Here is a 27,353-nt window from a genome sequence, read left to right as displayed (position 1 = left end):
TTTCAGCTTTCCTTTTCCTTCCCTCTTTCCTGACGAAGCAGCCGTCGGTTGCGAAAGCTCGAAATTCTGTGTGTGTGTTTTATTCATTGTGCCTATCTACCGGCGCTTTCCCGCTTGGTAAGTCTTAAAGAAACTTCCACATGGGAAAAATATATTAAAAACAAAGATTCCAAGACTTACCAAGCGGGAAAGCGCCGGCAGACAGGCACAATGAACAAAACACACACACAGAATTACTATCTTTCGCAACCGATGGTTGCTTCTTCAGGAAAGAGGGAAGGTGAGGGAAAGACGAAAGGATGTGGGTTTTAAGGGAGAGGGTTAGGAGTCATTCCAATCCTGGGAGCGGAAAGATTTCCCTTAGGGGGAAAAAAGGACAGGTCTACACTCGCGCGCGCGCACACACACACACACACACACACACACACACACACACACACACACACACACACACACACACACATCCATCCGTATTTGCGGATGGATATATATATATGTGTGTGTGTGTGTGTGTGTGTGTGTGTGTGGGTGTGTGCGCGCGCTAGCGCGCGCGATTGTACACCTGTCCTTTTTTCCCCCTAAGGGAAGTCTTTCCGCTCCCGGGATTGGTATGACTCCTTACCCTCTCCCTTAAAACCCACATCCTTTCATCTTTCCCTCTCCTTCCCTCTTTCCTGAAGAAGCAACCATCGGTTGCGAAAGCTAGTAATTCTGTGTGTGTGTTTTGTTCATTGCGCCTGTCTGCCGGCGCTTTCCCGCTTGGTAAGTCTTGGAATCTTTGTTTTTAATATATATATATATATATATATATATATATATATATATATATATAAAACAGAAAGAAACTTCCACATGGGAAAAATATATTAAAAACAAAGATTCCAAGACTTACCAAGCGGGAAAGCGCCGGCAGAAAGGCACATGAACAAAACACACAAACACACACACAGAATTACGAGCTTTCGCAACTGGCAGTTGCTTCGTCAGGAAGGAAGGAAGGAGAGGGAAAAATGAAAGGATGTGGGTTTTAAGGGAGAGGGTAAGGAGTCATTCCAATCCCGGGAGCGGAAAGACTTCCCTTAGGGGAAAAAAAGGACAGGTGTACACTCGCACACACACACACACACACACACACACACACACACACACATATCCATCTGCACATACACAGACACAAGCAGACATTTGCTTGTGTCTGTGTATGTGCAGATGGATATGTGTGTGTGTGTGTTTGTGTGTGTGTGTGTGTGTGTGTGTGTGTGTGTGTGTGCGAGTGTACACCTGTCCTTTTTTTCCCCTAAGGGAAGTCTTTCCGCTCCCGGGATTGGAATGACTCCTTACCCTCTCCCTTAAAACCCACATCCTTTCATTTTTCCCTCTCCTTCCTTCCTTCCTGACGAAGCAACTGCCAGTTGCGAAAGCTCGTAATTCTGTGTGTGTGTCTGTGTGTTTTGTTCATGTGCCTGTCTGCCGGCGCTTTCCCGCTTGGTATATATATATATATATATATAAAACAGAAAGAAACTTCCACATGGGAAAAATATATTAAAAATAAAGATTCCAAGACTTACCAAGCGGGAAAGCGCCGGCAGACAGGCACATGAACAAAACACACAAACACACACACAGAATTACAAGCTTTCGCAACTGGCAGTTGCTTCGTCAGGAAGGAAGGAAGGAGAGGGAAAAATGAAAGGGTGTGGGTTTTAAGGGAGAGGGTAAGGAGTCATTCCAATCCCGGGAGCGGAAAGACTTCCCTTAGGGGAAAAAAAAAAAAAGACAGGTATACACTCGCACACACACACACACATATCCATCCGCACATATGTGCGGATGGATATGTGTGTGTGTGTGTGTGTGCGAGTGTATACCTGTCCTTTTTTTTTCCCCTAAGGGAAGTCTTTCCGCTCCCGGGATTGGAATGACTCCTTACCCTCTCCCTTAAAACCCACACCCTTTCATTTTTCCCTCTCCTTCCTTCCTTCCTGACGAAGCAACTGCCAGTTGCGAAAGCTTGTAATTCTGTGTGTGTGTTTGTGCATTTTGTTCATGTGCCTGTCTGCCGGCGCTTTCCCGCTTGGTAAGTCTTGGAATCTTTATTTTTAATATATATATATATATATATATATATATATATATATATATATATATATCTGTGTGTGTGATTAGTCTTAACATTAACAAACAATTTTTTAGTTCTGCTCATGCAACTACATTAAAAAAATTAAGTGTTTTCAGGCTACCAATTTTTAAATAAAAATTAGTCCATGAAATAGAAGCATGATATTGGGCAAATGATCAAAAATATTTGTTGCTGCATAGTGAAAGCTGAGCCATTGACACAACTTTTAGTAATGGGTAATAAAGGTAATTTTTTCCTCTAAGTGTTGTAGGTATGGACACCACTCTCCTCAATTTGTGAGGGATTATTTATATTGAATTTGCATACTTCACAACTGCAGGTGAACACCACATATTAATGTTATTGCTTGCCTTTGTATAATTAATACGTTCTTTCTAAGTGGTGAGTTACCCCAGAAGATTATTCCATAAGACGTTATTTAGTGGAAATATGCAAAATATGTCAGGAGATTGATTTGTTTGTTTCCAAGATTGTCAGTTATACTATGAAGAGCAAAAGTAGCTGAACATTAATTATTTGAGCTGCTCGGTAATATGCTTTTTCCACTTCAGGTTTTCATCAATGCGCACACCCAAAAATTTGGAGCACTCTGCCCTGTTTACTGGCTCCTGTTCATGTGCTACATCAGTTGTTGGTATGACTTTGTTATACAGAACTGAATATAGTGTATATTCTCAAAATTAAGTGAAAGTCTGTTATCAGAAAACATGCACTAATTCTTTGAAAAACATCACTAATAATCTCTTGTGTTGCTTTTTCACTGATGGGATTTATTATAACACTAGCATTGTCTACAAAAAGTACTAATTCTGCTTGATGAATGTTAAGTGAAAGATACTCACATACATGCAAGGAACAGGATTGGGCCGAGAATTGAACATGTGGGGTTCCTTTCATGATTTATCACTAGTTACTAAAACTTTTCTCCTTTCAGCAGTGTTTGAATTAATCAGTACAACTTTGGCATTCTTTTTGTCAAGAATGATTCATACCAGTTGTGTGTAAAGCCGTGAGTTTCATGAAACATAGGGTTTTACTTCTTCCATAGAATTCAAATAACCAAAAACATGTTTTGGCACAGCCACATAATTGTTCTTAGCAGTTGCTCACATTTTTAAACCTTCTACCACAACCTGAGCAGTGCAGTGGAAAGTGGCAAATGACTTTTTTTGAGTCATCACATTCATTTCTGGATCAACTTATGAAGCACAACAAACAAAAGGCTGACAAAATGAGTGCTTTGCAGATTTAACAGGACACTTGATACCCAACTAGCTGTGTTCAGTCAAAGAGATAATGTTCAGTACATGAAGTATTATATCACCCATGTGATCCAGCAGGTTGATAAAATGCCTAGTCTGAAGTCTTCAGAGAGACACTGAAATTCTCTGGCGGAGGAAAAGTTCCATTTAGTGATCTCGAGGAGTTGGACAGTTTTATGAAGAGACCATGGACGACATGAACAGAAGTAAGACATATAATCAAAAAATAAAAATATCATGAGATTTTTTTTTAACTTTTGCAAGTCACATCGCACCATTTAGTTTGAGGATGATTAATGATAAAGTCATGGTATGTTCAGCAATAGTTCAAATTAACAAGAACTGCGCCCCACATATTTGTCCATATAATGACCATTCATTTCCATCATCTTGTGTGAATCTCAGTTCCAACATTGCCACTGTTGAGTTGACTGAGAAGTCCAATGTGAATTTAAGTTCAAGAAATTCAGAAGATTACAGTCACTCCTTCACTGTGTTGGGACTTAAAGCAGTACTTGTCTGTGTCTCACAAAACAATACTAAGGCCAGGTGAAGTATAAGATAAACTGTTGATCAATATAATGCCCTCTCTCCTCCCTGATGAAGGAACATTTATTCCGAAAGCTAGGAGCTTAAATTTTCGGTTGTTTTTTGTGTTTCTATCGGCTGTACTGAGCTGAGGTAAGTACTGGCCAGTCCCTCTATCTCTTTGTTAGTAATTGATCAATATAATGCTACAGCTAAGGAATGGGTCCCCACACTTTTTTGCCCAACTTATACAGAGACAACTGCTTAAGAGACCGTCTCAGAAACAAAATTCATTTACTGCATTTTCCCAGCCTCTGTTCACACATATGGTACCATTACTGGTTCTGACTTCTTAAGTCATCATCAGATGATCTGTTAGAAGGAAAAACAAAAGGGGAATAGCAGAATATTAAGAAACTAAGTTAGAAACTCGAAAGCAACTTTTTTAAACAACTAAGACCCACTTGAAGTTACATAGAGTAATCAGCAAACAGATGTGTACTGCAGTTCAAGGAGCACACTTACACAGAAACATATCTACACTGTAATGAATGGAATTGAAGAATACAGTTAAATGCTAACAGTATAAATCTTGTAACACTTAAACTGTAAATATTAGAGTAAAAATATTCACAAATACAGTTTTGCCATATACTGTAATTTGACCAGTGTAGATGGTATCACTAATCAAGTCGAGCATCCCTGACAATGTGAGTGGGTGCATTTCCTGTTAATAATACACCACAGATTACTCAGTATACACCTAAACCAGGATGAGTACAATCATGAACTGGATATATTAACCCTTTTGTGGCTGCAAGGGCTGAGTGTCCTAGTTGCCCGGCTGTCTGACAGGAGGAAATGCAATGTGCGCCTGGCCAGCGGGCGGCGGACTCAGCTCTATGGTCGCTATAGGCTGCATGCACAGAACCACTGTTCAGTAATGTTCTTCTCAAAAACAGTATACCCTGTATGGTCACAGTGGTCATAGTTTCTGCAACACTTTCAGTTATATATTTATTATGGGCTGAAAACAGTTTGTCTAGTAAAATGATGGGAACTTTTTAATAGTAATTCTTATAACTTCAGATTTACACCGTCGCTGTATGTGTCTACAACATAATAAAATTTTATTAATATCGAATGAATTTGTTTCAAGATATATAGTTTTATAGTGAGTAGTGCATAGCGAAAACATCCAAATCCCAGACAACTCTTTCTACTATCTTAAATAAAAAATAATTATAGGAATTTAAAACCAAATTGTCATGTTTCTGGACTCAGAGTTAAACAAAGAATATATCTGGATAACTCATTTTACGATATGCCCATGGCTTCATTTGTAATTAAAGCCTAAATTCGATTCTCCACAGTAAGAAATCTGATATTAAGTGGCTACCGTCATCTTGCTCGCTGTTTTCTTTTTCAGCTCATTGCATTCAGTACGGTGGTTCATAGTGTGGGTTCCTGTAGTCATATCCTAGTTCATGAACCACGGGCAACGTGTGAGTGGCTAAGTAAGTGGTCCCGACAGTCGGGATACCAGTTACTTTGGAATAAGGCTGGGCATCTCGGACATATTCTGAGGCGTGGTCACCTTTGTGCTCATACGGCAAAGACTACCAAATCCACCGGTTAGTCCCTCAACCGTTAAGGGTAAAACTCAATGGGACTCGGGGCAAGTAAGGCTAGCAACCTGCTTTCCTGGTACTTTAAATATGATGCTAGCAACAATCAGAGCAAAATGCCTCGGATCTTTGGAGATGACGGAGTCCCACCTCTAACTGACATACCAGGGACTCCTAAGATACGACTTGGCAAACAAATGGTAATGAGATGGGGAGCTATTAATATCAATGGGGGCTACTCTGGGAAGAAGGTAGAGCTGGCAGAGGCTGCAAGTAAGATGGGGCTGGACGTTTTAGCTGTTAGTGACATTCAGGTAAGGGGTGAGAAAGAAGAGGAAGTGGGAGAATACAAGGTCTACCTGTCAGGAGTCAAAGCAGGAATGGCACAATGGGGTGTAGGGCTTTACATCAGGAAAGAAATGGAACCCAGTGTAGTTGCAATAAGGTATGTAAACGAACAAATGATGTGGATAGATTTGACAGTGTCTAGCAAGAAAATTAGGATTGTGTCAGTATATTCGCATTGTGAAGGGACAGATCAAGATAAGATGGATAGTTTTTATGACGCACTCAATGATGTAGTTGTTAGAGTAAAGGACAAGGACAGTGTTCTGCTCGTGGGGGATTTTAATGCCAGGATTGGAAATCGAACAGAAGTGTATGAAAAGTTTATGGGTAAATTTGGAGCGGATATGGAGGCCAACAGGAACGGGAAAATACTCTTGGATTTCTGTGCCAGTGTGGGCTTAGTAATCACAAACTCCTTTTTAAACATAAGAACATTCACTGGTATACTTGGGAAGGCAGGGGAACAAGATCTGTCATTGACTATATAATAACAGATCAGGAATTCAGGAAGGCTGTGAGGGACACACGTGTATTCAGGGGATTCTCTGATGACACTGATCATTATTTAATCTGCAGTGAAATTGGGATTGTGAGGCCGAAAGTACAGGAGGTCAGGTCCATATGTAGGAGAATAAAAGTGGAGAAACTTCAGGATAAGGAAATCAGGCACGAGTACATAACAGTGATCTCAGAGAGGTACCATTCAGTTGAATGTAGTCAATTATAGTCATAGGAAAAGGAATGGACAAGGTACGGGACACAGTACTAGAAATGGCTAAAGAATGTCTGGGAACAGTGGTGTGTAAAAGTAGGATGAAGCAAACAGCTTGGTGGAATGACACAGTCAAGGCAGCCTGTAAAAGGAAAAAGAAGGCGTATCAAAAATGGCTACATACTAGAACTCAGGTAGACAGAGAAAGTTATGTTGAAGAAAGAAACAAAGACAAACAGATAATTGCAGCATCCAAGAAGACATCTTGGGAAGCCTTTGGAGACTATGGGTCAAGCTGCTGGAAAACCATTCTAGAGTGTAATTAGCAGTCTTCGAAAGGGAGGTAAGAAGGAAATGACAAGTATTTTGGACAGGTCAGGAAAACTGCTGGTGAATCCTTTGGATGCCGTGGGCAGATGGAGGGAATATTTTGAAGAGTTGCTCATTGTAGATGAAAATACAATCAGTAATGTTTCAGATTTCAAGGTAGAATGGGATAGGAATGGTGATGAAAATAGCATCACATTTGAGGAAGTGGAGAAAATGGTCAAAAGATTGCAGTGCAATAAAGCAGCTGGGGTGGATGAAATTAAGTCGGAACTCATCAAATACAGAGGAATGTCAGGTCTTAAATGGCTACACAGGATAATTAAATTGGCCTGGGAGTCGGGACAGGTTCCATCAACTGGACAAAAGCAGTAATCACACCAATCTTCAAACATGGAAACAGAAAAGATCGTAACAACTACAGAGGTATCTCTTTAATCAGCGTTGTGGGTAAAATCTTCTCAGGTATTGTTGAAAGGAAAGTGCGAGTATTAGTTGAGGACCAATTGGATGAAAATCAGTGTGGGTTTAAGCCTCATAGAGGTTGTCAGGACCAGATCTTTAGCTTACGGCAAATAATGGAGAAGTGTTATAAGTGGAACAGGGAATTGTATCTATGCTTTATAGATCTAGAAAAGGCATATTACTAGGTTCCTAGGAGGAATTTATTGTCTGTTCTATGAGATTATGGAATAGGAGGCAAACTTTTGCAAGCAATCAAACGTCTTTACATGGATAGTCAGTCAACAGTTAGAGTTGATGGTAAATTGAGTTCATGGTTCAGAGTAGTTTCAGGGGTAAGACAAGGCTGCAACCTGTCTCCACTGTTATTCATATTATACACTCCTGGAAATTGAAATAAGAACACCGTGAATTCATTGTCCCAGGAAGGGGAAACTTTATTGACACATTCTTGGGGTCAGATACATCACATGATCACACTGACAGAACCACAGGCACATAGACACAGGCAACAGAGCATGCACAATGTCGGCACTAGTACAGTGTATATCCACCTTTCGCAGCAATGCATGCTGCTATTCTCCCATGGAGACGATCGTAGAGATGCTGGATGTAGTCCTGTGGAATGGCTTGCCATGCCATTTCCAACTGGCGCCTCAGTTGGACCAGCGTTCGTGCTGGACGTGCAGACCGCGTGAGACGACGCTTCATCCAGTCCCAAACATGCTCAATGGGGGACAGATCCAGAGATCTTGCTGGCCAGGGTAGTTGACTTACACCTTCTAGAGCACGTTGGGTGGCACGGGATACATGCGGACGTGCATTGTCCTGTTGGAACAGCAAGTTCCCTTGCCGGTCTAGGAATGGTAGAACGATGGGTTCGATGACGGTTTGGATGTACCATGCACTATTCAGTGTCCCCTCGACGATCACCAGAGGTGTACGGCCAGTGCAGGAGATCGCTCCCCACACCATGATGCCGGGTGTTGGCCCTGTGTGCCTGGGTCGTATGCAGTCCTGATTGTGGCGCTCACCTGCATGGCGCCAAACACGCATACGACCATCATTGGCACCAAGGCAGAAACGACTCTCATTACTGAAGATGACATGTCTCCATTCGTCCCTCCATTCCCGCCTGTCGCGACACCACTGGAGGCGGGCTGCACGATGTTGGGGCGTGAGCGGAAGACGGCCTAACGGTGTGCGGGACCGTAGCCTAGCTTCATGGAGACGGTTGCGAATGGTCCTCGCCGATACCCCAGGAGCAACAGTGTCCCTAATTTGCTGGGAAGTGGCGGTGCAGTCCCCTACGGCACTGCGTAGGATCCTACGGTCTTGGCATTCATCCGTGCATCGCTGCGGTCCGGTCCCAGGTCGACGGGCACGTGCACCTTCCGCCGACCACTGGCGACAACATCGATGTACTGTGGAGACCTCACGCCCCACGTGTTGAGCAATTCGGCGGTACGTCCACCTGGCCTCCCGCATGCCCACTACACACCCTCGCTCAAAGTCCAACAACTGCACATACGGTTCATGTCCACGCTGTCGCGGCATGCTACCAGTGTTAAAGACTGCGATGGAGCTCCGTATGCCATGGCAAACTGGCTGACACTGACGGCGGCGGTGCACAAATGCTGCGCAGCTAGCGCCATTCGACGGCCAATACCGCGGTTCCTGGTGTGTCCGCTGTGCCGTGCGTGTGATCATTGCTTGTACAGCCCTCTCGCAGTGTCCGGAGCAAGTATGGTGGGTCTGACACACCGGTGTCAATGTGTTCTTTTTTCCATTTCCAGGAGTGTATATGGATCATATGTTGAAAACAGTAGACTGGCTGGGTGAGATTAAGATATGTAAACACAAAATAAACAGTCTTGCATATGCGGATGACTTAGTTGTGATGGCAGATTCGATTGAAAGTTTGAAAAGTAATATTTCACAGCTAGATCAGAAATGTAAGGACTATGGTATGAAGATTAGCATCTCCAAAACGAAAGTAATGCCAGTGGGAAAGAAATATAAACGGATTGAGTGCCAAATAGGAGGAACAAAGTTAGAACAGGTGGACGGTTTCAAGTACTTAGGATGCATATTCCCACAGAATGGCAACATAGTGAAAGAACTGGAAGTGAGGTGTAGCAAAGCTAATGCAGTGAACGCTCACCTACGATCTACTCTCTTCTGCAAGAAGGAAGTCAGTACCAAGACTAAGTTATCCCATCCTCATTTTTGACGCAGGCTTTGGACTGCCGCTGGTTGAATAAAAAACCATTTTTTTACTTTTAGTTACTTTTTTTATTTTTATTTTTCACTTTCCTTTAGTTGAAACATACACAGTCACTAAAACATCCTAATATTTCTTTAGTGTGTGATATTTTTCGAAATATAGCACCATGCAGAGAGCCACATCACACTTTTTGGATCTTATGCATGACCATTTTTCGTTGTGAATGTGCACCACATACTACACAGCATCTCTGGGGAATCTCCATTTTCTCCTTTGCTATGAGGAACCCTGGATAATGTCCCTCATTATTCTGCAGGCGGAAAGGGCTTTCTTCTTTGGTTGTCTGTGGGGTCGCACTTTTACATGTTTGACTATGAAATTTATCAAGCAACTGACTGATCATTTCTAAGTGGTATTTTGCTAGTGGTATCTTCTGTCACTTTTGTATTTCAAAAATAGTTTCTGCATTAAGCACACACAAGTCAGTCAAATGAAAGAATACTTACTTGTACCACTTCATTGTCTTCCGGATGCACTGTACTGAAGATAACAGCATGTCTGTCTTATCAACTGCACCCATTGACTTATTATAGCTGACAACAAAGGTAAGTTTCAATTTGTTTTTGGCACATTCTGTGTTCTTTTTTCTCTATCTCCACAAACTCTGATCTGTTGATGGTGGAAAGCATCCAGAGTTCTTTGGTGTCCATCCATTTTAATGCCATTAATGTTCCACAGAACTTGAACTATATTTCCCCATTTTTCAGCTTGTCTGGCAACAGTGGTACATGTTTCCTGTTTTTGAATACTGTTTTCATGGCGTTTGTACATTTATCATGGAGCTACAGGAATAATTCAGGGCTCAAATACCAATTGTCTAAATAAATTATATGACTTTTATTGGGGTATGGAAATAACAAACTCACAAAAATATCGTCCGATTTTCCCCAGTGTGCATATCCAGATTTTGGTGGTGTCATCAGTGTAGACAATATAATCCAAAATATAATTGGTTTGCACATCACAAAGGACAAAAATTTTAATGCCAGAATGGCTACATTTATTTGGTATCTACTTTTTAAATTGGAATCTTTCTTTGAAAAGTAGCAGACTTTCGTTGATCACTAGTTTTTCAAAGGGTACTGCTGCCTTGTAGAATTTATTTTTTATGTGATCTACAATGAGACATATTTTAACAAGAATATCTTGAGATGCAGTGGAGTTGTCACTGAAGTGCAATGAACTTGTACTGCAATGAACTTGTACTGCAATGAACTTGTACTGCAATGAACTTGTACCGGTCCCTGGCCTTTATGTTAGAAAATGTTGGTGTTTGAAGCATAGAATCTGTTGATCAATATTCAATCATTTCTAACATTTTACTTCTAGGCATAAGCAGAGATAACGCTAGGGAGCAATAAAATTCTGCTGGCTCTATATGCTTCCAGCATGCTAATCTTCTGGGTACTGTCGTCATTTTTCAGTAATAAATGTATAATAATTATTGATCTGTGTACAGATGGCAGAAACAAATTCCATGGACATGAAGTACGAAAAAATCTAAATGACTTGCTGACTCTTAACGTGCTAAATGTGTTCACAAAATTGTGTTGTTTCGTCACTGGATGAATCTCCATGCAGTCATACTTTCTTTTTCCTGATGATGTTTCACTTACTTCATCTTCTTTTCCATCTTCAGAGGAAGAATCTTCTGTTTGTGGTGTCGAGAATTCAGCAATACGTCCAATGCATCCAACTCTTTGTTGGAACAGAGCTCCAAAGTATCACTACAATCTTCGTCGTTACTGTTCATAAGAATATCCATGATTTACTTGTCTGATCAATTGTGTCCCAACAAGGCAAAGAGTACACACGTGAATGCTGTCATCTTACCAGAAGCGAAAAGAGGACTGGCTGAATGTAGACTCTTAAACATAAAGGGCCCTGGGGAGTTGAAAACTAAAGCACTTTCCTACATCACAAAGAAGACCAGATAATGACACTATTGTCAGAAATGCGGCCAAAAGCAAGTATCCGTTCTATTGTGTACATTTACCTGCTCTCAAGAACAGGTGTATAGGAATTGCATTAGCTGTCTGGACTTTCCACCTGCTGGGCATGCATGAATGCCCATAGCCATGAAAGGGTTAAAACAAATAGCTGTGACTGATATTATATTAATGATTTTTGAGTTCAGACTATTTGTATGCAACTGAATATAAAGCAATGTTTGTTTTTCCAGGAACATTTTACTTCAGTTTGGTAAGGTATCACTCATCAGCGGCATGTAAAAATATATATATTCCAAGACTTACCAAGCGGGAAAGCACCGGCAGACAGGCACATGAACAAAACACACAAACACGTTGTCTGTGTATGTGCGGATGGATATGTGTGTGTGTGTGTGTGTGTGTGTGTGTGTGTGTGTGTGTGTGTGTGTGCGAGTGTACACCTGTCCTTTTTTTCCCCTAAGGGAAGTCTTTCCGCTCCCGGGATTGGAATGACTCCTTACCCTCTCCCTTAAAACCCACATCCTTTCATCTTTCCCTCTCCTTCCTGAAGAAGCAACCATCGATTGCGAAAGCTAGTAATTCTGTGTGTGTGTTTGTGTGTTTTGTTTTGTTTTGTTCATGTGCCTGTCTGCCGGCGCTTTCCCGCTTGGTAAGTCTTGGAATCTTTGTTTTTAATATATTTTTCCCATGTGGAAATCTCTTTCTATATATATATATATATATATATATATATATATATATATATATATATATATGATGTAAATAAAATAGAAAGAAACTTCCACATGGGAAAAATATATTAAAAATAAAGATTCCAAGACTTACCAAGCGGGAAAGCGCCGGCAGACAGGCACAATGAACAAAACACACAAACACACACACAGACGAAAGGAAGTGGGTTTTAAGGGAGAGGGTAAGGAGTCAAGGAGTCATTCCAATCCCGGGAGCGGAAAGACTTCCCTTGGGGGGAAAAAAAAGGACAGGTGTACACTCGTACACACACACATATCCATCCGCACATACACAGACACAAGTAGACATATTTAAAGGCAAATGCAAAGGCAAAGAGTAAGGCCTCTGTACTTCCGCCTCGACTGACATCTCTGCCCTTACTCTTTGCCTTTAAATATGTCTGTGTGTGTGTGTGTGTGTGTGTGTGTGTGTGTGTGTGTGTGTGTGTGTACACCTGTCCTTTTTTTCCCCCCAAGGGAAGTCTTTCCACTCCCGGGATTGGAATGACTCCTTGACTCCTTACCCTCTCCCTTAAAACCCATTTCCTTTCGTCTTTCCCTCTCCTTCCTGAAGAAGCAACCATCGGTTGCGAAAGCTAGTAATTCTGTGTGTGTGTTTTGTTCATTGTGCCTGTCTGCCGGCGCTTTCCCGCTTGGTAAGTCTTGGATTCTTTGTTTTTAATATATATATTTTCATTTGCATACAGCACTTTCAACTTACATGCAAGTTACAAATCAAAAGTATTTCATGATTTAGATGATGCATAAGGAGTCAAGGAGTCATTCCAATCCCGGGAGCGGAAAGACTTCCCTTGGGGGGAAAAAAAAGGACAGGTGTACACTCGTACACACACACATATCCATCCGCACATACACAGACACAAGTAGACATATTTAAAGGCAAATGCAAAGGCAAAGAGTAAGGCCTCTGTACTTCCGCCTCGACTGACATCTCTGCCCTTACTCTTTGCCTTTAAATATGTCTGTGTGTGTGTGTGTGTGTGTGTGTGTGTGTGTGTGTGTGTGTGTGTACACCTGTCCTTTTTTTCCCCCCAAGGGAAGTCTTTCCACTCCCGGGATTGGAATGACTCCTTGACTCCTTACCCTCTCCCTTAAAACCCATTTCCTTTCGTCTTTCCCTCTCCTTCCTGAAGAAGCAACCATCGGTTGCGAAAGCTAGTAATTCTGTGTGTGTGTTTTGTTCATTGTGCCTGTCTGCCGGCGCTTTCCCGCTTGGTAAGTCTTGGATTCTTTGTTTTTAATATATATATTTTCATTTGCATACAGCACTTTCAACTTACATGCAAGTTACAAATCAAAAGTATTTCATGATTTAGATGATGCATTAATAATCTGAGGTGAAACATATCTGGCAAACCAATATTTTCTTAATTCAGATGCATGCAGAAGGTCCTGACATAAAAATCATTAATATACTATTAAAAGCAACTGAGGATTGATAGATCACAAAAAACTATAGTGTTGACTTACAAAGGAAAGATGTCTAAACGGCTTGTTCCGTATTTCCCTAAAAATAAAATGATTGTAGTCTGGAATCAACTTCAACATAAAATATGGCATAAGGAAAAGGTAGTTTGTAATAAATATTCAAAATCAGTTGTGTATGAGATAAAATGTGGCATCTGTTCAAAAATTTACACAGGCTAAAAGTATATCCTTTGATATCTTCTTCAAAGAACATTGTAGCTTAAATAGTGATAAAACAGCTTTTGGTTATCATTAAAAAAAAAAAAAACTGCTGATTTATAGTAAGGTATGTGGGAGACCCATTGTAATCATACTATGACTCATTCTTGAGTATTGCTTGCATATTTAGAATCTGCACGGGATTGGATTAAAGGAAGACATCAAAGCAATTCAGAGGGGGACTGCTATATTTGTTACGGGTAGGTGTGAACAACACTTCAGTATTATGAAGATGCTTAAGGAACTCATATGAGAATCCCTGGAGGGAAGGTGGTGTACTTTTTGAGGAAAACTATTGAGAAGATTTAGAGAACTAACATCTGAAGTTGACTGCAGAACAATTCTACCGCTGCCAACATAAATTTCATGTAAGAACCAAAAAGGTAAGGTAAGAGAAATTAGGACTCATATGGTGATATATATGCAGTTGCTTTTCCTTCACTGTGTTTGTGAGTGGAACAGGAATGGAAATGACTAGTAGTGGTACAGGACATCCTCCACCATGTTCCATATGGCAGCTTGCGGAGTATGTTTGTAGTTGTAGAACACCATGATATCTATTGTTCCTAAAGGATATCGTTCGGATACTTTCACTGCAGCATTGTATGCAACCTTTTGATATATTATGTAACATATTCATATGTGTGTTAGCTGTACTTAGAAGCAGCTATGAGTTCACAGTCTCTGGATACTGTGCTAGTCCACTTTTTCCTCTCTCTTTTTTTTTTAAATGGGTCATCTAATTAATTTAATAACAAGGGAAACTCCCTATCAGATTTAGTGCTAAGATGGCTCAGTGGATAGCCGTTCAAAAACTGAACACATATCAAACATAAAAACAGGAAGGAGGTCTACCGAACTGTAAAAAATGATCAAAATAGAAACATTGACCAGTCAGACTCAATATGTGACGCATCAAGCAAACTGCAAGAATGATGGTATTGTTGTTGTGTGATTGCCGTGTTGGACTGTGGACGGGAAGATCCTAGTTCAACTCTCTCTCGTGCCTCCCCCCCCCCCCCCCCCCCCCCCCCGCCCTTTTTTCACAAATTTTTGAACTGCCCATCTGGTCATTGACATGTCTGTTCACTGTATTCAAATTTATGTCTGTTTCATGGTGTGTCTGTCTAAAACAGTGAGGTGTAAGGAAGGGACCTCTTCCAGATGTACCCACCTCCTATTTGTATTACACAAGTACCACTTGTTATTACTCTTGCATTCCATTTTGGAAGTTTTGACTCTTGAATTCATTTGTTGTAACATCGTTCACACCTATTTATTTTTTGTTTTCATTTCTGTGAGAGGCTTATGCGCCATCTCGTGTGCTCTCACTGTTAATTACATTTACGTGCGACAGTAATATATCCTTACCACATGACTCATATTCTATAACCAATGTGTAGTTTGACAACTGCCAAGACAAGTGAAGGGGAACAGACACGTCACTGGCCAGATGGACAGTTAATAATATTGTGAAAATAATAAAGGGAGGGGGGGGGGGGGGGGGGGGTGGCGGCATGAGGGAGATTTGAACACGCGTCTCCCACTTCGCAGTCCAGTACTGTGACCATGACCACAGAACCACAACACCGTGGTTCTTGCAACTTGCTCGATATTGCACACCATCAGCTTGGACCAGTCACTGTTTCTATTCCCCCCTCCCGCCTGATAGTTCAGTACACCTTCCTGTTTTCATGCTTAATCTGGCATCCACTGGGCCATTTTTACACAAAATCTAAGGAGACTGATGGGGAGTTTCCCTTGTGAGAAATTAAAACCTTTAATGATACATTGCTCAAATGCAGCTTGTTATTGCAGTTTTCATTCCACCAGTTGCTTTGGCAAGGCATTTGAATACATGACAATTGCCTGTTATATGGGTCTTTGAATGCAGAAAGCTAATAAATTACATCCACTGTGGGTTTAGCTAACATCTCTCACTACTTCCCTACTTGAGTTTATGAACTATTGTGGTATAAGAGGACTTTGCTAATAATAGCTTTTCGTTTATATCCAAAAACCTTGTGATGTTACTAGTGCCAAATATCTGTTTGGTGGCTCTGCCATCATATCCCCGCTGTACTTCTGCTTCTGCTGCATGCAAGGCAACTTACAGTGTGTGACAGTGGTTACTTCTGGTTACACTGTCACTTTTACTCTTTCCTGTTCTGTTCGTGAATTGTTCAGTAAGTCATTTTATAAGATCTAATGCTTTTAATTTCTCCACTGTAGTTGTTGTGCAAGGAACAAGAGAGAGGAAATAATTTGTTGCCTGACTCTTCTTGAAATATATGCTCTCAGAATTTTAACATTATTTTCTCCATGAAGCTCAATACCTCTGTTATAACATCTGGCAATGAAGTTTAATTAGCTGCTCTCTGATGCTTACCATATGAATACATGGTATGGTGCGCCACTCTGATTTGGATCTTCCCCATGTCCCCTATTAATCCTACTTGCTAAAGGTCACAGATTGCCAAACAGTACTTGGTTAACGGCCGAAGGAGTGTTTTGTATGCCACTTCTTTCATGGGCTAGTTACAATTCCGTAGGATTCTTCTGATAAATCACAGCCTGGCATTTATGTTTCTTACAATTTCTTTTATGTGATCAGTCCACATTAGGTCACTGCAGATGGGTGCTCCTAAATATTTTATGGCTGTTGCAGCATCAAGTTATTTCTTGCTCTAATAGTAATGGTCCTTTCCATCTATTTTTTTGCAGTAGGTCATATATTTGATTATATTAAGGGTCAACTACCAATCCCCAACTGTTGATATTCTGCATATCCATTTGCATTTCATTATGGTATTACAGTGTTGCAACTTTCTTACATACAGCATTATCATCTATGAACAGCTTTTTGTAGTATCCAACATTATGTGCTAGATCATTTATACACACAGGGTGCGGCAGCTAAGATGGGCCATATGAAGGAATAAGTATATCAAGTTGCATTTTTTGCTATGTTTGAGCGGACAGTGTGGCAAATTTTCTGAACTGTGCAAATAATTTTTATCATTATTCCATCCTGAGTTTTCTGTTGTTTCAAGTAATTTTTAGCATTTATAGCTGCTAAAATAAGACACTGACTTTTTTAATGAAACTATACACTTTTTCCATTGCATTAGTAAGAATGTCCAAAGAGAACTTCAGTGACGATAACATGTGCACAACTAGATCAAATAGTAACAAGATAACAATGTCACAAACCACCATCCTGCATCAAGAGAAGAGGCCCCACAGTTGTATGTCCTACTGCACCAAATGTAAGGAAACATGCAGGTATGGTTAGTGTGTTCATTATTATGACTTTATACACTGAACATACTATAAAAAAACTTTGATAGATAGCTGTGCATTTGACTATATTATGAAATGGGTTGATCAACTGATATACAAATTGTTGCCATAAATGCTGTATTCATCAAATTTGGCTCCAACAGACTTAAATCTTTTCTCCAAGCTCAAAATTTTCTTTAGTGGGCAGAGATTGTCTTTAAAGAAGAACTAGCAGCCAAAGCTGACAGGTATTTTAAAGGTTTGAAGGGATATAATTTTCGAAATGGGATCAAAGCATTGGAAAATTACAGGTCCAAGTGAGTTAGTGTACAGGTAGACTATGCTGAAAAATAAAGAAACTTCACTGATGCAAGTAGTATATTTCTATTCCATCCCTAGAACTTCTCAAACTACCCTTGTAATTCGTCTGTAGACAAACTCTTGCATAGAAATGCCATATTACTGTGCAGTGTTCGTAGACACTATTCAGAGTACTATAATCAAGTTTGAAAGCCACTGTCATGAATTGTTGATGGAGCAAAATGTGTAAAGAGTTAAACATGTTTGAATGTAGTATCCACAGACCACTAATTTTGCTGATCCCATTCACATAATCAAACTGCCTCATAGTGACATGTAGAATGTGTATTATTTTTGCTAAAATGGTAGTTGCTTTTCTCTTGTCAGCAGATATTCTTTCAAATTGACATATTTTATTCTTCACACTTACATTTCTTGATCTTTTGGAAAAAAATAATGTTTGCAGAGACAGATTGTAAGGGCTTGACAAGATCAGAGCACCTTTCAGCATGCAGCTTCTTTCATATCCTTCCAGTTGCATCCAAATATACAGCTGCAACAACAAGAGGGGTATATAGAATTTATTACATCCCTTTTTGTTGAAGATGGCATGTTTTCTTAAGTCAGCAAAAGTTTGAATTTTAATGCAAACTTTGAATAGAAACACCAGTTTGTGTGTCACATATATATTTTTGTCAAGAAACATCATCAACAGCTGTTTCAAAACTGCTTCAAACTGGTGGTCATCTACGTCGTAATGTTTACATTTTGAATGTCCAACAGTGTTGTTGTACTTTATTTTCAGAAATTTCTGTAGCCTAAATTTGTGTTTATTATTCAAAAATCACTTTACATAAATGAATTTCTGTCTTCCTGAATCTGGTGCAATCAATAGACTGAACTGACATATGTTTACACAAAGGTTTTATCTGTATAATTTTGTAACTTTATGCAGTAAATGAAATAATGAATGATATCTTCTGCCTAAGTCATTAAAATACTATAAATAATATTAAACAATGTTTAATATTTATGTCAATTCAACCTATAATAAAAAAAATAGGCCAACATAATTAAAAATACAATTTATCAAATCTCAGTAAACACAGGTATCACATAATTCACTTGAAGCATGTATTGCCTACATCTATGTGTATATGGCATTTGGCTATTTCATTATATTATATCTGTGCTAAGATGACAGTTCTATCCCGAACTGCACCTCTGTTCCAACAGTTTGGTAACGTTTGCCATAAATTAAAACCATATTCACTTTTTTGACTAGTTGTGTACATTGTGAAAGTCCAAATAGCTCCATGAAGATGTTTTCTGATCACTACAACAGTAGAGCAGAGAATGGTGGACTTCAAAGGCACAGGTAAATACATGAACTACAATTGAATTAAATACTTTCATACATTTTGTGCATTACTGTAGATCTATCGTGACACCTTCTATCCTGACAGGGGATTAGCAATGTGCAGTGCAATTATCTTGTTAATATTTGATTAAGTTCCACACTTGTAACCTCACTGAAGTTTCCTTCAAAGGCTTGTTCCAGTGCCAAAGGAAATAAATATATAGTGTCATTTAAGGAAAACGAAGTCAATGTAATAATTTTTCAGCTATGAAAGTTAAAAACTACTTATCAAGCGGCAAAGCGCCGGCAGACAGGCACATGAACAAAACACACAAACACACACACAGAATTACTAGCTTTCGCAACCGATGGTTGCCTCTTCAGGAAGGCGAGGGAAAGACGAAAGGATGTGGGTTTTAAGGGAGAGGGTAAGGAGTCATTCCAATCCCGGGAGCGGAAAGACTTCCCTAAGGGGAAAAAAAAGACAGGTGCACACACACACACACACACACACACACACACACACACACACACACACATATCCATCCACACATTCACAGACACAAGCAGACATATTTAAAGGCAAAGAGTAAGGGCAGAGATGTCAGTCGAGGCGGAAGTACAGAGGCAAAGAAGTTGTTGAAAGACAGGTGAGGTATGAGCGGCGGCAACTTGAAATTAGCGGAGGTTGAGGCCTGGCGGATATCGAAAAGAGAAGATATACTGAAGGGCGAGTTCCCATCTCCGGAGTTGGGATAGGTTGGTGTTGGTGGGAAGTATCCAGATAACTCGGACGGTGTAACACTGTGCCAAGATGTGCTGGCCGTGCATCAAGGCATGTTTAGCCACAGGGTGATCCTCATTACCAACAAACACTGTCTGCCTGTGTCCATTCATGCGAATGGACAGTTTGTTGCTGGTCATTCCCACATAGAAAGCGTCACAGTGCAGGCAGGTCAGTTGGTAAATCACATGGGTGCTTTCACACGTGGCTCTCCCTTTGATCGTGTACACCTTCTGGGTTACAGGACTGGAGTAGGTGGTGGTGGGAGGGTGCATAGGACAGGTTTTACACCGGGGGCGGTTGCCAGGGTAGGAGCCAGAGGGTAGGGAAGGTGGTTTGGGGATTTCATAGGGATGAACCAAGAGGTTACGAATGTTAGGTGGACGGCGGAAAGACACTCTTGGTGGAGTGGGGAGGATTTCATGAAGGATGGATCTCATTTCGGGGCAGGATTTTAGTAAGTCGTATCCCTGCTGGAGAGCCACATTCAAGGTCTGATCCAGTCCCGGGAAGTATTCTGTCACAAGTGGGGCACTTTTGGGGTTCTTCTGTGAGAGGTTCTGGGTTTGAGGGGATGAGGAAGTGGCTCTCGTTATCTGCTTCTGTACCAGGTTGGGAGGGTAGTTGCGGGATGCGAAAGCTGTTTTCAGGTTGTTGGTGTAATGGTCGAGGGATTCAGGACTGGAGCAGATTCGTTTGCCATGAAGGCCTAGGCTGTAGGGAAGGGACCGTTTGATATGGAATGGGTGGCAGCTGTCATAATGGAGGTACTGTTGCTTGTTGGTGGGTTTGATGTGGACGGATGTGTGCAGCTGGCCATTGGACAGATGGAGGTCAACGTCTAGGAAAGTGGCATGGGATTTGGAGTAGGACCAGGTGAATCTGATGGAACCAAAGGAGTTGAGGTTGGAGAGGAAATTCTGGAGTTGTTCTTCACTGTGAGTCCAGATCATGAAGATGTCATCAATAAATCTGCACCAAACTTTGGGTTGGGTTGGGTTGTCTTTCAACAACTTCCCTACCCTCTGGCTCCTACCCTTGCAACCGCCCCCGGTGTAAAACCTGTCCTATGCACCCTCCCACCACCACCTACTCCAGTCCTGTAACCCGGAAGGTGTACACGATCAAAGGGAGAGCCACGTGTGAAAGCACCCACGTGATTTACCAACTGACCTGCCTGCACTGTGACGCTTTCTATGTGGGAATGACCAGCAACAAACTGTCCATTCGCATGAATGGACACAGGCAGACAGTGTTTGTTGGTAATGAGGATCACCCTGTGGCTAAACGTGCCTTGATGCACGGCCAGCACATCTTGGCACAGTGTTACACCGTCCGAGTTATCTGGATACTTCCCACCAACACCAACCTATCCCAACTCCGGAGATGGGAACTCGCCCTTCAGTATATCTTCTCTTTTCGATATCCGCCAGGCCTCAACCTCCGCTAATTTCAAGTTGCCGCCGCTCATACCTCACCTGTCTTTCAACAACTTCTTTGCCTCTGTACTTCCGCCTCGACTGACATCTCTGCCCTTACTCTTTGCCTTTAAATATGTCTGCTTGTGTCTGTGAATGTGCGGATGGATATGTGTGTGTGTGTGTGTGTGTGTGTGTGTGTGTGTGTGTGTGTGTGTGTGTGTGCGCACCTGTCTTTTTTTTCCCCTAAGGGAAGTCTTTCCGCTCCCGGGATTGGAATGACTCCTTACCCTCTCCCTTAAAACCCACATCCTTTCGTCTTTCCCTCTCCTTCCTGAAGAAGCAACCATCGGTTGCGAAAGCTAGTAATTCTGTGTGTGTGTTTGTGTGTTTTGTTCATGTGCCTGTCTGCCGGCGCTTTCCCACTTGGTAAGTCTTGGAATCTTTGTTTTTAATATATTTTTCCCATGTGGAAGTTTCTTTCTATTTTAAAAACTACTTATTTACACAAGAAAGTTTGTCACACTGTTCATTATAGCTTAGCAAAAACAGTAATGGCTCCATAACTCTTCCTTGTAGTACCCCCATTGCTACTTTTATGTCTGTTGACTTTGACTGACTAAGAATGATGTTTTCTATTCTATCTACTAATAAATTCTGATTCCAGTCAGTTATTACTTGGCAAATAGTACTTTTAGTATTGAGATGGTAATGTATTGTTTGATCAATATGCACAAGAGAGGGAGATGTCTGTCAAGGAAGTGCTTGCAGCATTTCACTTTTTGCCCCAGTACTTATCAGAATAGGGTGCACAATAAGGAATTCTACACTGTGCTACTTTGTGAATGAGTTTATAACTTTCTGTATTATCTCCAGGCTTTCAGCTACTTTTCATTGACACACATGTTCTGTACATGGGTTCCTCACCGTAGTTTAAAGCCAATTGTTCAAGTGTGTCACCTTACCAGTGTAGTTTCAGCTCTCTGAGACTGCAGACGTGTGTGCAAATTGTGTTCGCCTGAGTGTGTGTGTGTAAGTGTGTCTACTGCTGACAAAGGCCTTAATGGCCGAAAACTATGATTGTGTGAATCTTTTTATTGTACCTATCGCAACTCGGCATCTCCGCTATATGGTGAGTAGCAATTATCCTTCTCTGGTATTGTTACATTCCATCCTGGGTTTTCCATTGTTTGAAAAGTTCAACATTATGTGACTGGCAAGAAAGTTATGGCTACAGTATACCAGTATGCAGAAGGTGTAATTATGATTGAGTTTTTGGAACAGGGATATACAATAAATTCTGTCCAGTTCTCAAACAGCTTAAAGCATGTCTTAATTAGTGAAGCAAAGCTATGGCCAATGTTAGTCTTTTGCATGACAATGCAAGACCACACACCAGTCATCACACCCTGAAGAGATTGAGAAAATTGGATGGGAAGTCTTGCTTCCAACCCCCATACAGCTCCGTACTGGTACTATCAGACTCCCATCTGTTTGGGCTGCTAGAAAAAGGTCATTGTGGGATTCACCTTGAAGATGTGTAGGCCATTAAAATGGTCATGTGTCAGTGGCTTCGGAAGCAGCCCCTTTTCTTTTTATCACACTGGACTACTAGTTAAAAGAGAGACCAAAACTGTGAAAATGGACATATATTGTGTTGAAATGTCGTAAATTACTTGGCACTATTGTGTTTTTTGACCTCTATCCTTCCAGTTGAAAAAAAAAAGAAAAAGAAAAAAAAGAAAGGTGGCATTGCTTTTTGACTGACACTTGTATATACTATGTTAAACTTATTTTTTGAACTTTTTAAAAATAACTATTTAGATAATATCTCCATTATGTGAAATATGTCAGTAGTGTGTTGTTGCATGGCCAAAGTAACTTTGGCTCAGATGATCCCACAGAACCTAAATATAAAAACAAAAGAAATTCAAATAAAGTAAAAAATATTTAATTCATTTTAAAGAGGCTGGTGAGCCATATAAAAACCACAGGTTTTCAGCTATTCTGGGAGAAACATGTCTCTGTCTGTTTTTGTTAATTTAATATTATATATTGTGTTTTAAATCAACTGGAATTGTGACACAGGGACACCACTCTCAGCTGTAAAGAATTAGGGTTGTGGGCCCCTACTTTGATGAGAAACTTAGTTGCTCACCATTCATTGAGATTTTAAGTCTAAAATCTAAACACTATGGAGCCTTCTGAAGTGCCATATTGACAGGTCTTCAAGTCCTGATCTGTTTTAACTTTTTACTGTTAATACAGTATTGGAAAGTTTGGATGGAATACAAATAATGAAAGCAGCAAAAGTAACCACCCACTCCATAGTTGAGACAGTGAGCACATGATGGATACTGGCATGTCGCTAAGCTTTTGGTCAGTGTCTTTCCTTGGAGCTAACTGACTAACAGAAAAACATGCTCAGCTAAATTGCTGGTTGTGCTGCCCGAGTACAGTGTAGCTAGTCAGGACAACATGGCTGTTTGTGTGTTGGCTGATTATACTGTTTCATCACAATTAATCCATTTATTTTAGTTTTTATTTTTTATTTTATTTTTCCTTGGAATAAGACAGTACAAAACTAAGTACTTTTGTTTACAGGCAGTACCGTGACTTGGCTCTCCTCACATTGGGAGGAACACTTCATCGGTCCAGTCATCCAGCAGAGGCTGCAATTGTCATGCATGCTGCTGTCGATCATGCTCCTGATAAAGCCTGGAGTCATATGGCACTTGGGAATGTGTATGCTGTATTGGGTGACTATAACAGGTACAGTTATTGGATGTATATCTCATTTAACTACAGATAATTAATGTCAGTATATGCTGGGTGTTTAAGATGCTTGTTCCTCCCACCGGAGGTTCAAGTCCTCCCTTGGGCATCGGTGTGTGTGTGTTGTTCTTAGCATAAGTTAGTTTAGGAATTCACGCGCTCTTCACCTTCTTCCCCTTCTCTCTCTCTCTCTCTCTCTCTCTCTCTCTCTCTCTCTCTCTGTCTCTCTCTCTCTTTTAAAATGTGCTTGAAGGTATAACTGGCAATGTATCATCTTATCAAATCCCTATAAGTAATGAAACACCGGACTAGTTTCTTCAGTAATGGAATATTCCCATTTAAAAGTGTTATGAGAAAAAACAATACTTAGTGTGTTGAGGGAATGTTGAGCAGTTGACATCATTACTAAGCCTTTGAAGCTGCTCTCTTTGCCGGAAAATGTGTGCATATACATTCTCAAATGTTGTATGTAGTAGCATAAAGTTTAAGGGTGATAAAGCTAACTAGAATTATCAGATGCAAACAGACTCAGTTTACTTTAAAACATGTAACAGACAGGCACAATCGAGGTTTCATTTCACCATATAAAGAGCAAAAGTATGGTTCTGAATAATGGCCTGCCACAAGGTTCTACACTAGCAACCATTATTTTCAGTCTGTATACCACTGATGTACCAGATACCACTTCACATAAATCTGTGTACCCACATGACCCAACTGTTCCATATCAAAGAAAAAATTTTAATGAACTCGACAAAATATTGAATACAGACAAGAAGTGTTGAAAACCTGTTACTTAAAGTGGCATCTGTATTCAAAACTTAAGAAAATGACCAGCACCATAATGCACCTTACAATACAGATACAAATAGAAAACTATATTTCTCTATGAATGGCCAGAGTATCAGGTGTGGGGATAAGTCTAGATACTTGGGGGTGAGGGGACTGATGACCTCAGCAGTTAAATCCCATAGTGCTCAGAGCCATTTGAGCCACTTGGGGGTGAAGTTAAATTGCACTCTAAGATATAGCTCATATCTAGGAGATACTAAATAGAAATTAAAGTCATGTAACACTATCCTATCGAAACTGGCTGGAATGTTGTGGAGCAAGCACATTGAGGACCTCAACACTAACCCTTGTCCATTTTGTGGCTAAGTACTGTTCACCATTTTGGATGAGAAGTGCACACATAGCTAAGATGGACATCCAACTGAAGGGGAGAATGCATGGCTACTTCAGATACCTGGCTCCTTGGCCTTGCAAACATAGAGCCCGCCGACACAGGTTATCACAGTTAGCCACAACAGCATACAATAAAATCCTAGAAAACTCAGAACACTCTTACACCAAGACTTGGCACATGCAAACAGACATAAATCGTGGTCACTTTTGTGAAAAATCTGTGAATAAGTGCAGGGCTTCAACTCAGAGACAGCTTAGAAAGAACTATGGACATAAGAACTGAAATTTTGTGGATGACCCCAACAAGAATATCAAATGATTCCACCTCCTGACGAAATTGTGGACAACTCTGCATCATATCAGAATGTGTGTTGGTAGATTTAAGCAACTGATGACCAAATGGGGCCTATCAGCCAGTGCTGAAAGTTAGTGCAGTGAAAACCAACCGACCATTTACTTTTGTTTGAAGTGCATGGCTACGAGGGTGAACCGAAGGACATACACAGGCTCTCTGACTCAGCCATGAAGTGACTAAACAATGTTTGTAATATAACATCATTTGTAATATTCTTCTTCTTCTTTCGAATAATCCATTTGAAGGGTACGATGAATCAACTTTGGCTACTCTTCATTGTATTAGATTTCCTCAGTTTCCAAATTTCCTTCATCCTTTTAGAGTGTTGTTCCCTTTCTTCTTGAGTCCACTTTCGTCTAGTTATTTTCTTTCTCTCCTGAAATTCTGCCTTTTGAACTGCCTTTCTGAAATGTGTTCTGTTTTCTATTGTGTCTATTGTAACTCCAGCATTTTCAATGTCCTTTTCATTCTCTATGAACCATGCTGGCTTGGATCTGTAGCTATTGAGTAATGTGAATATCCGCTTGGTTAGTCTGTTGTTATCCATTCTGAATATATGTCCAAAAAACTGTAATCTCCTCTTCCTCATTACATCAGTTAGTTTCTCCGTTTTCAGATATAGCTCTCTGTTTGGTCTTAACCTGTATTCAGCATTATTGTTTCTTTTAGCTCCCAGTAATTTCCTTAAAATTCTTCTTTCGACCTTCTCTAGTTTCTCAAGATCTCCATTTCTTGTTAGTTTAAGTGTTTCTGCTGCATAGAGAGCTTCAGGTCTGGCCACTGTTTGGTAGTGTCTTAATTTCATGTTCCAGGACTAGGATTTTTTATTATAAACGTTTTTGGTCATAATAAACACTCTTTCCATTTTGTGCACTCTAGTTGCTATAGCTGTATCATTTGTAATATGATATAATATTATTGAAGTTTGTAAAGAATATGATTATTCTGTACAGAGCTATAAGAATATTGTGATTAATACATTGTGGTAATCATTTAGTGTGATAACTGCGTTTGTAAATGACATAGGAGAAAACAAATAAATAAATGAACTTACGCTTGTATTTTATGTTATGATGGGTGCGTTTGGAAATCTGTATGGTTGTCTGTGTACCTAAAAACAATCAGTTACAAGTGAGTAGCCGCCTTCCTTCTTTTCTCATTAATTATTTCCACCCTGGAATTTCTGTTATTGTAGTATGAAGCATTAACAATATTATCCATACTATATCAAGTTCATGTGGCACATAATGAAGGAAATGGTTGTTGCCACAATCAGAAATTTTGAAGCTTGTTTCATATATATTGATTTCATGAGCTTTATGTAAAGTTGTGTCTGGTATGTCAGTGGTACATAGACGGATGATAATGGTTGTTAGTGTAGATCTTTGTGGCAAGCTATTATTCAAAACCATTCCCTTGCTCTTCATATCATGAAGTGAAACATCGATTATGTCTGTTTGTTACATGTTTTTAAGTAAAGTGTAAGTCTGTTTGCATTTGATAATTTTATATAACTTAAGCAGTAGACCCTCAGACCATATGGTATCATAAGCTGATGTTAGATATATAAGAATGAGGTTCCAGAATGAGATTTTCACTCTGCAGCGGAGTGTGCGCTGATATGAAACTTCCTGGCAGATTAAAACTGTGTGCCCGACTGAGACTCAATGCTCTACCATCTGAGCTACCGAAGCATGACTCGCGCCCGGTACTCACAGCTTTACTTCTGCCAGTATCCGTCTCCTACCTTCCAAACTTTACAGAAGCTCTCCTGCGAACCTTGCAGAACTAGCACTCCTGAAAGAAA

At 40.4% G+C, this 27,353-nt stretch overlaps 1 protein-coding gene across 3 annotated transcripts in view; it reads left to right on the top strand.

Annotated features, from left to right (window-relative positions):
• LOC126354575 (tetratricopeptide repeat protein 17) overlaps positions 1-27,353 on the top strand; it is a 303,403-nt gene that overhangs the window by 71,485 nt on the left and 204,565 nt on the right. For all 3 annotated transcript variants that reach the window (XR_007565351.1, XM_050004319.1, XM_050004320.1), the window contains exon 5: positions 23,836-24,003. Coding sequence is in view for 2 of the 3 variants with exons in the window: in XM_050004319.1 (XP_049860276.1) it covers positions 23,836-24,003 (168 nt within the window). In the remaining variant the exon portion in view is untranslated. The remainder of the gene's footprint in view (positions 1-23,835; positions 24,004-27,353) is intronic.

The sequence above is a fragment of the Schistocerca gregaria genome, chromosome 3, assembly GCF_023897955.1.
Source record: "Schistocerca gregaria isolate iqSchGreg1 chromosome 3, iqSchGreg1.2, whole genome shotgun sequence".
Lineage (NCBI taxonomy): Eukaryota > Metazoa > Arthropoda > Insecta > Orthoptera > Acrididae > Schistocerca > Schistocerca gregaria.
Note: the sequence above shows the minus strand (reverse complement) of the source record. Positions and strands in the feature narration are given on the sequence as shown.